The sequence below is a fragment of the Bombus affinis genome, chromosome 9, assembly GCF_024516045.1.
Source record: "Bombus affinis isolate iyBomAffi1 chromosome 9, iyBomAffi1.2, whole genome shotgun sequence".
Lineage (NCBI taxonomy): Eukaryota > Metazoa > Arthropoda > Insecta > Hymenoptera > Apidae > Bombus > Bombus affinis.
The window spans coordinates 14606309-14619585 of NC_066352.1; the positions used below are offsets into that span (position 1 = coordinate 14606309).

The 13277-nt window shown below is 28.3% G+C and overlaps 4 protein-coding genes across 9 annotated transcripts; 2 read left to right on the forward strand and 2 right to left on the reverse strand.

Moving 5' to 3' along the window:
- Positions 1-28: 28 nt before the first annotated feature.
- LOC126920266 (B-cell CLL/lymphoma 7 protein family member B) lies at positions 29-2306 on the forward strand. 2 transcript variants are annotated; one of them, XM_050730371.1, is made up of 4 exons: positions 29-96; positions 1073-1148; positions 1212-1317; positions 1398-2306. In XM_050730371.1, exons 1-4 carry the CDS (start codon positions 38-40, stop codon positions 1514-1516), a joined length of 360 nt encoding a protein of 119 aa, XP_050586328.1. In that variant the 5' UTR covers positions 29-37; the 3' UTR covers positions 1517-2306. The 2 variants fall into 2 exon arrangements, with proteins under 2 accessions (XP_050586328.1, XP_050586327.1); XM_050730370.1 differs by lacking the exon at positions 29-96 and adding an exon at positions 197-747.
- On the reverse strand, positions 1715-7673 carry LOC126920262 (C-factor). Of its 3 annotated transcripts, none has more exons than XM_050730362.1 (6): positions 7530-7673; positions 6759-6810; positions 3848-4038; positions 3486-3638; positions 2932-3152; positions 1715-2410 (listed from the first exon to the last, which is right to left on the reverse strand). In XM_050730362.1, the coding sequence occupies exons 1-6, from the start codon at positions 7653-7655 to the stop codon at positions 2389-2391; spliced, it is 765 nt and encodes a 254-aa protein (XP_050586319.1). In that variant the 5' UTR covers positions 7656-7673; the 3' UTR covers positions 1715-2388. The 3 variants fall into 3 exon arrangements, with proteins under 3 accessions (XP_050586319.1, XP_050586321.1, XP_050586320.1); XM_050730364.1 differs by lacking the exon at positions 7530-7673 and adding an exon at positions 7081-7229; XM_050730363.1 differs by lacking the exon at positions 1715-2410 and having other exon boundaries at positions 2902-3152.
- On the forward strand, positions 5072-10775 carry LOC126920258 (thioredoxin reductase 1, mitochondrial). 3 transcript variants are annotated; one of them, XM_050730352.1, is made up of 8 exons: positions 5072-5248; positions 8359-8582; positions 8657-8787; positions 8865-9094; positions 9211-9425; positions 9516-9698; positions 9837-10195; positions 10281-10775. In XM_050730352.1, the coding sequence occupies exons 1-8, from the start codon at positions 5101-5103 to the stop codon at positions 10408-10410; spliced, it is 1620 nt and encodes a 539-aa protein (XP_050586309.1). In that variant the 5' UTR covers positions 5072-5100; the 3' UTR covers positions 10411-10775. The 3 variants fall into 3 exon arrangements, with proteins under 3 accessions (XP_050586309.1, XP_050586311.1, XP_050586310.1); XM_050730354.1 differs by lacking the exon at positions 5072-5248 and adding an exon at positions 7291-7456; XM_050730353.1 differs by lacking the exon at positions 5072-5248 and adding an exon at positions 7798-7940.
- Positions 10776-11180: 405 nt separating this feature from the next.
- On the reverse strand, positions 11181-13254 carry LOC126920267 (matrix metalloproteinase-24-like). Its single transcript, XM_050730372.1, has 3 exons — positions 12997-13254; positions 12409-12561; positions 11181-11608 (listed from the first exon to the last, which is right to left on the reverse strand). Exons 1-3 carry the CDS (start codon positions 13099-13101, stop codon positions 11492-11494), a joined length of 375 nt encoding a protein of 124 aa, XP_050586329.1. The 5' UTR covers positions 13102-13254; the 3' UTR covers positions 11181-11491.
- Between the last annotated feature and the right edge of the window lie 23 nt (positions 13255-13277).

Consider the following 13277-nt stretch of genomic DNA (forward strand, 5'->3'; position numbering starts at 1 on the left):
TTCACTCGCACAATTATTGCTAGGTCCCTATATTCTTATGTCCATGGAATTAACATATAGGGACATCCTAGAATATTATCCTGCACATTTGAAGTTGTAATATTTATGTTATATTAATTTTTATATATTTTCCAACATCAGTATAATCTTATTAAATATGTGTTTGTAACAAAAATGTGTTTATATTTTAATAATAGTATAGAATAGAGAATGTGTTATAGTTGCATTTATTCGTCTATTTGTGTCAGTGGTGCTCATGTTAACTAAACTTGCTAGAATATGCTTTAACCTCTAACGATCTTTCTATACTACCGCCATTCGAAAATTTATTATAAAATTTTACATATTTACATATATATGTATATTTAACATATAAATTAATGGTCTCAATTTTTTCAAAATATAAGAATTGTAGCTTATCGATGAGTATCACTGCTTTCCGCCATATTTCTCGTCCCTACCCCTACTTATTCTCGCTGACCTATCGTCTTGTTATGATTGTAATATTTGTGATTCTTGTTCGTTCAAATTGAAAGTGTTTGATATCTTGCTGTGGAAATTTGTAATTGCTGTCAGTTCCCTAACCTCTTTATCGACGAATGCCCTAGTGGTGTTTTGTATCGTGTTGGTTAAAAGTGACATATAATCGCGTAACATGATGTCGCGGTCTGTACGTGCAGAGACTCGTAGTCGTGCCAAGGATGATATTAAGCGTGTAATGCAAGTCGTTGACAAAGTTCGCCATTGGTAAATCTCTTAACATATTATAGATGCACGAGGAAATGTTGAAAAGTTTTACAAAAGAAAGTAAAAGAAAGAATGTAGTAAAACTATATGGATATCAAAAATGGATAAAAATTTTTCTTCTTTGCAAAGTTTAATAGAGATTTTGCATTACACATGTCAGCTGTAAACAGACTTTTGTAGTTCTGAGATGTTTTATGCGTGTTGATTGAGTAATAGTGTTGTATGTCTGCTTTTTTAATAACAGTAAAGAAGGTAGCTTCTCTGTCTGTTATTTTAACATTAATCCAAGAAATCATCAGTGATTTTCATGCCGACACTTTTATAGGGAAAAGAAATGGGTTACAATAGGAGAAACTACTATGAAGATTTATAAATGGGTACCTATATCAACGCTTGATCAGGTAAACAGAAGTTATAAAGCATGTATAAAAGTAAGAAATAAAAATCAATATTCTTTTGCGTAGAAGAAGAAGACAAAGACAGTTGCAGACAAGGAAAATGGTTTGCCAAGAAAAAGTGGATTAGATTCGTCGAACTCTAATTTTGGTCTTACAGAGGATTCAAATACGTGTAAGTTAAATTTCAATACTTTATGACATATTTGTTATTTCTCGAACGTTAAAATCTACAAAAGTTTTATAATATATTAGGTTTTTCAACAGTTAGTGATTCCCAAGGATTAACTGACTTTTCTGCGCATCTGGGATTTTCTGAAGATTCTAATTCGCAAAATAGTGAACCAACATCTAAAAGGTTAAAGACTGATTAAAGTTCATCCTGTGACTGTTATTTGGGATATTAAATATTTAGGAAATAATTTCTATCTTATACGAATTTGCACACTATAAAGTTATCTTAAATCATAATTGTAAATTAACAAACTAAATGAAATTTCATCTTTCATTTTATTCTATATTTAGCAAAAATTTTTATGCATTAAAGAAGAGGATAATCATATCGATCAATATAAGTTAAATGTAATGAGTTTATTTTTTTATACATGAATTTGTTGTATAACAACACGACTTAATTTAGAAGCTAATGTTAATGACGTTTTATTTGAACATTTGCATTAAATATTCAGTTCCTTTTAAGATCTGTTTTGAAGGAAATTTAAAAGTGTAGTATAAAATTATTTTTCAAAACGGATTGTACATTTTAGACAATATTCATATTATTACAGTATTATTTAATTAATGAGATACATATAAGATTTTCCTTCATTTCAATGTAACATCTCAAATAACTGATTGCCAAACATTGATATATTATAATTTTGGAAATGTAAAATAGATAATGATATATTTGTTTTTGCTGTAAAATAATATCTCCAAAATACAAATGTATAACGTTACAATTATCTTCAAGGTATTTATGTGTCTAAGTATAATCATATATTCAATAATTGCTCGATAATTGAGTATCATTGTACATATTTCAAGTATCATTTCTTTGCAGTTTTATATTCTAGAATTTACATTCCTTGACATTATGTTATAGCACCATGAAATGTACAAAATACGCTTTGACACTTACAAATAAATTAATACAATTGTGAACATTTGAATTTATATTTACATAAGTTTTCAGGAAAGCATAAAAATGCTTTGATAAAATTATTACTTAATCATTTTCATTTGTTCAAATACAAATGTTTAGAAACCTGTATGCATTAAAAAGAATTAAATCAATAACATCCTATTATATAGCTAATTATTATAATTTTTGTATAACTACATTTTTATATGGATTCTTATCTGTAATTTTAATAATATCTGTATATTATGAATTATGTACAGAAAAATATTTGGCTATGATACTAAATTTTTGCTTTTAATGTGTACAAATCTCAAAATCTTTACAGTAATTTAAATTATAAGTTGAGTATACTTTCAATTAATGCTATCTGTTATAATAAATATAATATTCAACACTTTATTATGTAAGATATAAATTGTTTATAAATTGTTCTATTCAGTTGTTTTAAGATTTTAAACATGTGATATATTTAAACATATTATAATAATTTATATATTTTAATAAAAAAAGAATGGTATCTGTGTGATTATTTTTTATTTCAAATGTAAAATTGAATAAGTAAAGCAATAAAAACGATCATTGAAAAATTATATCAAATGTAAATGATTAAGGAAATTGTAAACCCTATATAACACTTTTATTTACCAAGATAAAATTTTTCCATCATATTGAATAAAACAACCTGTATGTTCTTCATTTAATAAATTCAATATATTCAAGATATTAGTAACACTAGTATTAACATCCATGGGTGCATTGGTTCCTCCCATATCTGTACGCACCCAGCCAGGATGTAAACAAGTAACAAGGATTCCATCCCCTTTTAAATCAATGCTCATTGACTTTGTAGCTGCATTGAGAGCTGCCTAAAAATAAGATAAATATTATAAACTGTATCTATTACATAGGATAGGTAAATTCTTTATTGCACTATTGGGTCTAATACAAAATTAGTGCTTACAATAAAATACCGAGATAGTATGAAATAATTTTGTTGCAATATGTAACTGCATGAAACTATGAAGTAGGAACAAATAAGAGAATAGAGGGTCACTAATGTAAACAGTATATATAAAAAACATGATTTTCTCAAACAAATCTATTGCAATACTTCTACACATAAATAAATAATATTCAAATTTAATGTTTTGTTAAGTTATGAATTATCTATTGATCGATTCAAGCAAAGAAAATATTACCTTGCTACATCTATAAGGGTAATATCCACCTTCATTATTGTCAGCAATACTTCCAAGAATTGAAGACATGTTAATAACCGCAGCTCTATTAACATTCATTTTTGATTTGTCTGCAAAGTTATTGGATGATATTTTCAATAATGGTAAAATTGCCTAGAAATTTAGAAATGTATTATTTTTAAAATTCATTCATTAACAATTCATAGAAATTAAAACAGCATGAATTCAATATATATACATATATATATTGTATGTTCTTAAAATTATATTGTACATATAAAAAAAGGACAAAATATTTTTAATAATCTCAACTAAATGCGATACTTTTTAAAAAAGGATGTATTAAAAAATGTTCAACTAACCTTTGTTAACAAAATTGGTGCTACAGTATTTACAAAAAATGCTTCTGTAAGCTGTTTCTCTTTTACAAGACCAAGCCTTGTAAATTTTGAACTGATTCCGGCATTGTTAAATAGAACATTTAATCCTGCATTGCCTACCTTTTCGGCCACGACTTTTGTTATTTTATCGTAATCTTTTGTATTGGCTAAATCTTTAAACAAAAAGAAGAAAATGGAAATGTACGTTAAAAACTACAAAATTTAATCTGAGGCATCTTATACATATATTAAATCTAATGATTTCATAAATTACTTTGTACTATATACATACATGTATATCTCTTTTACTACTACTCTTTGGCTCTGGTCAATAGATTTGTATGTACTTTTCAGACTACAGCTGCGTACATTCTCTACTTTTGTACTATTTGTGTCAACTATTTATATTTAGCTTAAAATTATTAAATTGATGGTTTAAAAATTTCTTTAATCTAATTTATACACGACAAATGTAATAGATATTGGTAAGTCACATAATTTCTTTACATCATTTTTTTTTTATTAGTTTCTTATATTCATGAAATTTCATCGCATTCATGAAATCGTTAACTTGAAAATTTGTAACGTAAAGTACTATTACACTAACATCAATATTTCTTATCATTAAGATATCATCTTATGAAATCATATTTTGATTACAAAATATAAATATAATTTTATAAAATGGTATATAAAATTGCACATTATTTCATAAAAAATTTCATATTATTTCGTTATTTAAAATATTTGTATTTCCTCGTTTATAAATTGTTTCGTTAATTGAAATGGTATGGTTTTTCTAATTTTTTTTTTTAATTTTTATGAATTAATTTTATGCACTTTTAATTTTTGTGTAAAGAAAGGCAGTAAACCTTCTTATCGACTTTATAGTGTAAAATCTTATTTCTTCTCTTTCCATATTTAAGAAATAAGATCATTCATAAAAATTGTTTCGAAATCGATATTTCTTTCTTATACATGTAGATAATTTATTTATTATATGAATTCAACAAATATTTCGTATTCTGACTGTCAAGGTGAAAAAAATTTTATATATAACTCTTATTATCAGATATCGTAAGTACGTATCGACCAGTACTATTTTAATGAAATTCCACCGTTTTCAACGACAGGAAATAGAAGCAACTAAATCCTTGTTCTGTAAAAATTGTTTATACATATGTTCATTTTTTGAATTCTCAACGTGAATTATTTCTCATTTTAAACATTGTAACATGAAATCTCGTAACTTGAAGAAAAAGAAATCGTGGTGTCTTAGTTGTCACAAGAAACCGCAAACCATGGACTCGGATTTAAGTGATCAAGAAACTGAATACTATATAAAAGAGAAAGAGCTGGTGATAGAGCAAAATAACTTCGAGGGTAAGTCGAAAACTCTTTTCATGATTTGTTATCGAGATTTTTTAACAATTAATAATTAAAAATACTTGCACGTCTGAAAAATATATATAAAGTTATTTGATTATAAGCACATATTTTTCTTTTTAGTATTTTACGATAATATTAAAAATGTTTTTCTCCTAAAGTCAAAATTAGTTGCAGCTCTTTTTAAGTAAAGACAATGTAAACTAGAGAGGGAAAAGGTCCGATTAATCTGTAACATATATATGTATTTATACATGTACATCCTATTATATAATGAATGTTATCTTTTTACATAGGCATATGAAACAATTTCAATAAATCCGAAATTTCACAATTGGATCTGTTGAAAAATCTAAGCTAGATTGCTCATGTAAGCCTATCGATAACATTCACACATATCTTCATAACAAAACCGATAACGCTAAACATATTTTATTTTAATTTCTAGCTTCTTTGAAAAAAAAAAAAAAACAAATTACATGGTAATATTTTTTATTATTTTTTATATTTTATTCTTTTAATTATTATATCCAATATTTTATTTGCATTTAAACAAAATTTTTTTTATCACTCTTAGCTTAGAAAGTGGCTTATTGTTTTCGAAATATGACTTAATCTTATGTCCCTGGTGAATTAGATTGATAAAAATGAAGAGTTCTTCAGTAGTTGACTTTCTAAAATATTATTTATATTTTTAATATATAGTCAGTCTTATACTTTAGAGATGAAATATCATTATACGAAATATGTGTGCTATGTTACCAAATTACTGATTGCACTTGACCGAGTAATCTTTTCGTTCTTATTATCAAGTTACCAATTAGATATAATAATTGGAGGAGAGAACGATAAAATATAAACCTGTAGCCTATTTTTATATAATATACTTAAAATGTTGTGTTAAAATTAATAATATCAAACAAACGCTTTTACCTTTTAACATCTCAAGTTTTGGAATACATTTTCTATAGGATAAAAATTAAACATGGAACTTGTAATTGAATAAATATCGATAGAAATTGTAAATGGAAATATTAGCATTAAATTTTAGATTAAGATTGGCAACATTTTAACAATTAAATTTTATTATCTTTATATATTTTCTATATATTATCTTTATATTATCTTTAATTATTATATTAATAATATTATATTATCTTTAAATATTATATTTATTTAAACCTAAGCTAAGTCCATGGTTGCAGTGACTGATTAACATAAATTTCATTTTTAAAAGCAAAAAAGTAAAAACACATATACATGTATGCATATATGTAAGACGATTAATGTTTAACTTTAATTTATTGAACCGAATCGTCCTTTTGTTAAATATCGAAAAATTTCATAAAACATTTGACTTATTTTACAATTTTTTTATAAATTACCATTAATCATCAGTAGATAACACATTAGATTATGCTTTGTGATAAAGACAGTAACAAGGAAAATTTGTTTGAAATTACAAAATGCTACGGTATGGTTACATATGATATTGCATATTACATACCTATTTCAATAATATGAACGTTCTCCGATTTCTCAGCCAATAGAGTCAATTCCTGAAAGACAATATAACTTGGGAATATACTTAAAACGAAATAATTACATAATAGAAATGTTCTCGAATATTGCTAGATAATCGCTATTTATTCAAGAAAATGATCTTTAATCCTAATAATTAATGTAACTTAATGCAATTCTACTTATTCGAGCGGTCATGTCATGTCATTATTATATTTAATGTAGGAAGAATTTCTCGTATGAAGGATTTATAAAAGTATTTTGTGTCGTAAGATACTAAAATCTTATGCATTTATAAATATTTTTACGTGCATTGATGATTATTTGGATCTTCTAAAATTTAGGTCAAAATTTTTTTCCAAAATATCGGGTTCTAAGGTTCGTTTTATAACGAAATTTACAGTGACTTGCATGAAACAGTTTATTGCGCAATTGACCAACGCGCATTGTGTGAGTCACTATAAATCAGACTTAAAAACTCATGTGCTTGGAGCAACTATATAACAGATGGCGGTAAACGAACCAAGTAGGCGTCAGTTCGCTCTTGTCTTTTAGACGTAAGAAATCTTTTGATCAAGCGCGATATACGAGAGCTAACGTTCTTTAAACAGGAGAACCATTACTTATTACATTCCTTTATAACGTGAATTTTAAGTCTGTAAAGTGTAACGATGGCACCAATTGGTAAGTCGAATTCATAGCTTGAATCCGATTATTGCATAATATCTTTTCTCATTCACTTTATGACTAATCTTACCCTTGCTTTATTCACGTTTCGGCAAGTTGCAAAGATATTCTCTGGTGGTTGCAACGTTTTTACCAGGTGTTTCACTAAACCTAGGCCAAGTCCGCGGTTGCAGCCTGTGATTAAGATAGACTTCATTCTATGTCGCGATTTTATTCCAAGATATTTTTTTATATCGTAATAATTTTCTAAACTCGTTGTACGCTGTACTCCGTAAAAGAGTGTATTATCGTATATCGTGAAACACGAGTGTCATCAGGGTGACGTCACGTGGCCGTGATCGGCTGGCAATAATCATGGCGACGTTAACGCTGCTCGCTAGGCTTGTCACATTCCGCTCCGCTCACGCTAAATTGCTCGAGTTCTCATGGCCTAGATGTAATACTTTCCCTTATGGAAGAACTGCGATGGCTTGCATGTGCTGTGAGTGTTAGGTTTCTATGATTTGTAATTGCAAATATGCCTTAATTTTGTTGATAATATGTAAAATCTATATATTCGTATACCATTGAGCTATTATACCGGCTAGGTTAAAAATAATCGAATTAATTAACACGATTCAATGATTTGTTTCTCAACTCCATTAATTTACATGCAATTTAAGCGGTAGTTTTATATTTCTAGATACTGTCTTATTAAAATGTAGTTTTAACTTGTTGTTAATAATAACAGAAATATCGTATAACCTCATACTCATGATCATTCAGTTTTTACATAGCTAGAACATTTTAACATGAAAAATTGATGAAATATTTCAAAATATACATTCTACAATGATCGATGTTGAAAATTCAATGAGCACAGTTAATTTTATAGAGGATTTTATTTATTATGTTTGCAGCTGATCAAAAGTTCACGTATGATCTGCTTGTTATTGGCGGTGGATCAGGAGGTTTGGCAGCTGCCAAAGAAGCAGTGAATCTAGGTGCAAAAGTTGCAGTTCTTGATTTTGTCACACCATCTCCAAGAGGTACTACTTGGGGTTTGGGTGGTACTTGTGTAAATGTTGGTTGTATACCAAAAAAGTTGATGCATCAAGCTGCTTTGTTAGGAGAAGCGATACATGTATGTTTCATTAGCAGATTAATTATGTTTTATTATTCAAGAGAACTTTGAACATTAAAATTTCATATTTTTAGGAATCAGCAGCTTATGGTTGGCAAATACCAGATCCAAAAACTATTAAGATAGATTGGCAAGCATTAACAACAGCAGTACAAAATCATATAAAATCTGTGAACTGGGTCACACGAGTAGAGCTTAGAACAAAGTTAATACCATCCTATTTTTACTTTTCAAGCATAAAATTTATATTTATTAATTTACTTGGCTCTTTTATTATTACAGAAAAGTCGAATATTTCAATGCACTTGGTTATTTTAAAGACCAACATACAATATGCGGGAAAATGAAAAATGGAGAAGAAAAATTGTTTACAGCAAAGAATATTTTGATTGCTGTAGGTGGTAGGCCAAGATATCCTGATATTCCTGGTGCTTTAGAATATGGTATAAGCAGCGATGATATCTTTAGTTTAGGGGAAGCTCCAGGGAAAACTCTTGTTGTTGGTGCTGGATGTATCCTTTTTTTTTATAAAACATTTGTGACGATGCTTCAAATTTTTTTCGTATCTTTGTCAGTGAGATTTAAAATAATGTTATATAATGCTTCATTTTCCTTAATGGATGAATAGATATTGGTTTGGAGTGCGCTGGATTCTTGAATAGTATGGGTTACGATGCAACTGTAATGGTACGTTCAATTGTTTTACGCGGATTTGATCAGCAAATGGCAAATACTGTTGCTGAGGAAATGGAGAAACGTGGTGTACACTTTATTTATGAAGCTAAACCATCAAAAATTGAAAAGCAAAGCGATGGTCGGCTTCTTGTACATTGGGTAGATAAAGTATGTTCTATTTTATTAATTAAAAAGAAAATATATATATAATTAATGTTCAAGTTATATTTATATAGCGATAAATTTTCTTTGTTTTAGGATAGACAAACGCATCAAGATATTTTCGATACTGTTCTCTTCGCTATAGGTCGCAAACCACTTACAGAAGAATTAAAACCAGAAAACATCGGTCTTAAACTTGTTCCCGAAACTGCAAAAATAGACGCAATAGATGAACAAACGAATATTCCAAATGTATATGCTGTTGGTGATGTGCTTCATGTGAGTGTTATTTTTATTTTTCACTTTTGAAAAAAAATTTCCTTTTCCAACTTATTAAGATTTATTGTTATCGGTGTAAAAAAAGTAATGTAAAAAATTGGAGATAGGTAAATATTTAGTTTTTATTGCGTATTACAGAAAAAGCCAGAATTAACCCCTGTTGCCATACATGCGGGTCGATTATTAGCGAGAAGGTTATTCGGAAACTCGACGGAACAAATGGATTACGTGAATGTTGCGACAACAATATTCAGTCCTTTAGAATATGGTTGTGTTGGTCTTAGCGAAGAAGCAGCCATTGCTATTCATGGAGAAGACAAAATAGAAATTTATCATGCATATTACAAACCAACTGAATTCTTTATACCACAAAAAGATGTTTCTAATTGCTACTTAAAAGTAGTTGCATTTAGAAATGGCGATCAGAGAGTGCTTGGTATGCATTTCATTGGACCTAATGCCGGTGAAGTGATCCAAGGATTTGCTGCTGCTATGAAGTATGTATTTATTTAGTTTTTTACTATACGAATAATATGTTATTTTATTATTATCTTTTATTTCATTATTTTCTTATTTTTCTAGGTGTAATTTAACATTTCCAAAACTAAAAGATACCGTTGGAATTCATCCAACAGTGGCAGAAGAATTTACACGTATATCTGTAACTAAACGTTCTGGGCTTGATCCTAAGCCACAAAGTTGTTGCAGTTAAACATATACGATATTAAACTTGTTACATTGCTAATATTTGTGAATATTTCGAAGTATGATCGACGTTAAACGTTTTTCATGCTTATAACATTGGCTCCAGAATTAATTTTCTGAGCGGAATTCCTTTAAAATGGAAATATTTTTTACTGAGTACAAGTAGGACATCATCCTTAGGATATTATATTTTCGACATGAAATTATAGAGCACCGTCCTGTATGGAAAACTTGATTCCTTTGGAGCATTAGAAATGAATGCAAATATAGTTTATATTAATATATTTATAGTGATTTTTATAATTATAGTTTTTTCAAATATCAGTATATTATTCTGTATACATTCGAAGGAAATATGAAAAAATAAATAAATATGAAATAAATATGAAAAAATATATACGTCAATAATTTATTCGATAACATACGAAAATATAAAATTTTACATAATAAATCATTCATAAGAAAGGATTTTTAATTTTAATAAACGTGTTATATTAAATCTGCAAAAAGAAATAATTCAACGATTAATAATTATTAGAGTCGTCAACATGTAGTTTGAAAAATATTGACGTCAGAAGTAAAAGAGTTTTAAATCATTCTTTTCTCGCTGCATTCACTTTTAAATCTTATTGGCATGGACAATTAAATTATTTCTACTGCTACGGAAGATAAAAAAAGATGACTAAAAGGAGAGAAAATGCGTCTGACGATGATAAAATGTTATGCAAGGTCGATTTGAATGTTATTCCAAGGTCATCGACACAAGTAAAAAGATTGACAATTTTAATAAGTTTTATTTTTTTTTATTTTGTAGCACTGATTCTTCATTGTGAGATTGTTTATTAAAAGCAGTGATAATCTCAGGATATGGACTATGAATCGGCTTAAAATTAAGTCTTGAATATCCGCTCCATGTGTTCAAAGTCCTTCCAATTTCAGATGTAATCATTTCTTCTCCCATCTTTGGCGTCCAATTAGTTATACTATTTGTGATACATGTAATAATAGATACATGTAATGAACGTAATATATGAAGATGGAAGATAAGCTATTGTGCTTCATTGTTAGATGTTTCTAGGTACATACAACTATGTGATGTTTCTTGTTTTCCAACCTTTCGATCCTATTACGAAACGCTTGTTACGTTGTAGATTTTTCCTTTTCCTTAAAATGTCAGGAACACCACATCGTGGAGATGCCATTAACTGTAACAGTTTCGTCTAAATGAGAACTTACGATAGTAACACTTTACACTCGTTAGAAAAATATTTTAAATAATGTAAGAAGTAAAATGAATTTAAATTAAAACGCCAAAAGCAATCGAGTTTTATAATTATTTTTCACATATGAAATTAATTGTTCGATAGTAGCAGGATCAACACTTTTATTGTCAGCTCTAGCAACCAACTCAAAACGTGGTGTATATGCGAAAAATGTCAAAGCTATTTTGATGAATACATAAGTAATACATACTACAGTAATACATAATACATAAGTGGGTAATTAAGCGCGTCTCGAATTCTCGAGTACAAGAGTCTGAACGTGAATAAACGCAGTTGATACATCGGCTGGTTGGCACTAAAAGAGTTAATACATGTGTACATAAATAATAAATAAACAAAAACGATATATATTAAATTATTTGTTAAACTTGCCTATAACTATGAAACCACGGAGTCTGTTTAGATGAAACTAATTACAATTAATTCTTTAAGTTCTAAACTTTCACTTGAGCCCACGCTCTACAAGAATGTCGAGAAATAAATATATATATTCTAACTCTATTATAAAGAAAAGCTGATGACCTCAAAATCTTGCAAAAAAAAAAAAGAACAAAAAAGTGAGAAATGACAAATGACCCATTTGCACGGGGCTCTTGAAATACTGTAACTTGATCTTGAGAAGTTCTCTCGTACAAGAATAAATAAAACGGATATTCAGGTGATCCCATTCAGCTGAATAAGTATAGTACTAAATACGATAGTCAAGAGACAAAAAGATGCACCTTAAGCGTTGTGTTATCCAGTTGCCCAGTAACTGGGATATTGGCAAATTCTTGTAAAGTTTTTACTGCGTTTGTTATGGCATTTTTCTCATATAACGCATCCGAGTCAGCTGTACCACTTTCCAAGTACCCATACTCCTTCATAAAATTTATCTAGAAAGTTATTCACAAAGTTTCGTGAATAAATCGTGATATTTTGGTATTTTCTAGTTAATCAGAGTGGTATTTTTATTTTTGTCGAGTGAACATAAAACGTTATAATATTTATATATACATATATGAACTCGGTTGAACTCATTCGGCAAAATCTTTATTTGTATCTTCTATCGGATTTTCTGTTTTCTACTTAGCACTATAACATTGTACGCCGATATAAAAAGAAAGAATAATAGTTATATCTTCGAGTATAATTCACGAAAATAATTCAAAGAATATAACAAAAGATTAGAAGCATCTGTGTTATGCACATCAGAATATACGTATTTTGAGATACAAAAACTTATTTTTATAGGAATCTAATCCGTTTGATTTGTAATAAGATATTTAATAGGAAATTTTCTTCATAAAATAAAATTTCTTTTCACCTACCGCAGACAAAGATGGCGAAATAGTATTAATATTCGAATAAACAGGTGCTGAATCATATTTTCCCACGACAAGAAAGACAGAGAAGATAATGTAAGATAACTCCATGAATGCACTGCCTTCACAGAACTTAATAATTACAATTTATATTTAATTTATTTCGTCGAACAGCGAACAAACACCAAAGAAATATAAATATTTGTTTAGAACTTTATTAAAATGATTGCCAATGTTTGCATACGTTAGAAGCTTGTTCAAGTAATCAGGAACTGAAACGGTTTAAT

Coding starts and splice junctions, on each gene's coding strand:
- LOC126920262 (XM_050730362.1), bottom strand. CDS start 7,655: ATGAAGTCTATCTTAATCACAGGCTGCAACCGCGGACTTGGCCTAGGT. Junction 4,039..6,758: donor CGTTCATATTATTGAAATAG/GTATGTAATATG, acceptor TTTTGTTTAAAG/ATTTAGCCAATACAAAAGAT. Junction 3,153..3,485: donor ACCCTTATAGATGTAGCAAG/GTAATATTTTCT, acceptor TCTTATTTTTAG/GCAGCTCTCAATGCAGCTAC.
- LOC126920267 (XM_050730372.1), bottom strand. CDS start 13,101: ATGGAGTTATCTTACATTATCTTCTCTGTCTTTCTTGTCGTGGGAAAA. Junction 12,562..12,996: donor TTTCGCCATCTTTGTCTGCG/GTAGGTGAAAAG, acceptor ATAACTTTCTAG/ATAAATTTTATGAAGGAGTA. Junction 11,609..12,408: donor TGGATAACACAACGCTTAAG/GTGCATCTTTTT, acceptor AAACTGTTACAG/TTAATGGCATCTCCACGATG.
- LOC126920258 (XM_050730352.1), top strand. CDS start 5,101: ATGAAATCTCGTAACTTGAAGAAAAAGAAATCGTGGTGTCTTAGTTGT. Junction 5,249..8,358: donor AGAGCAAAATAACTTCGAGG/GTAAGTCGAAAA, acceptor TTATGTTTGCAG/CTGATCAAAAGTTCACGTAT. Junction 8,788..8,864: donor CGAGTAGAGCTTAGAACAAA/GTTAATACCATC, acceptor TTATTATTACAG/AAAAGTCGAATATTTCAATG.
- LOC126920266 (XM_050730370.1), top strand. CDS start 656: ATGATGTCGCGGTCTGTACGTGCAGAGACTCGTAGTCGTGCCAAGGAT. Junction 748..1,072: donor GTTGACAAAGTTCGCCATTG/GTAAATCTCTTA, acceptor ACACTTTTATAG/GGAAAAGAAATGGGTTACAA. Junction 1,318..1,397: donor TACAGAGGATTCAAATACGT/GTAAGTTAAATT, acceptor ATAATATATTAG/GTTTTTCAACAGTTAGTGAT.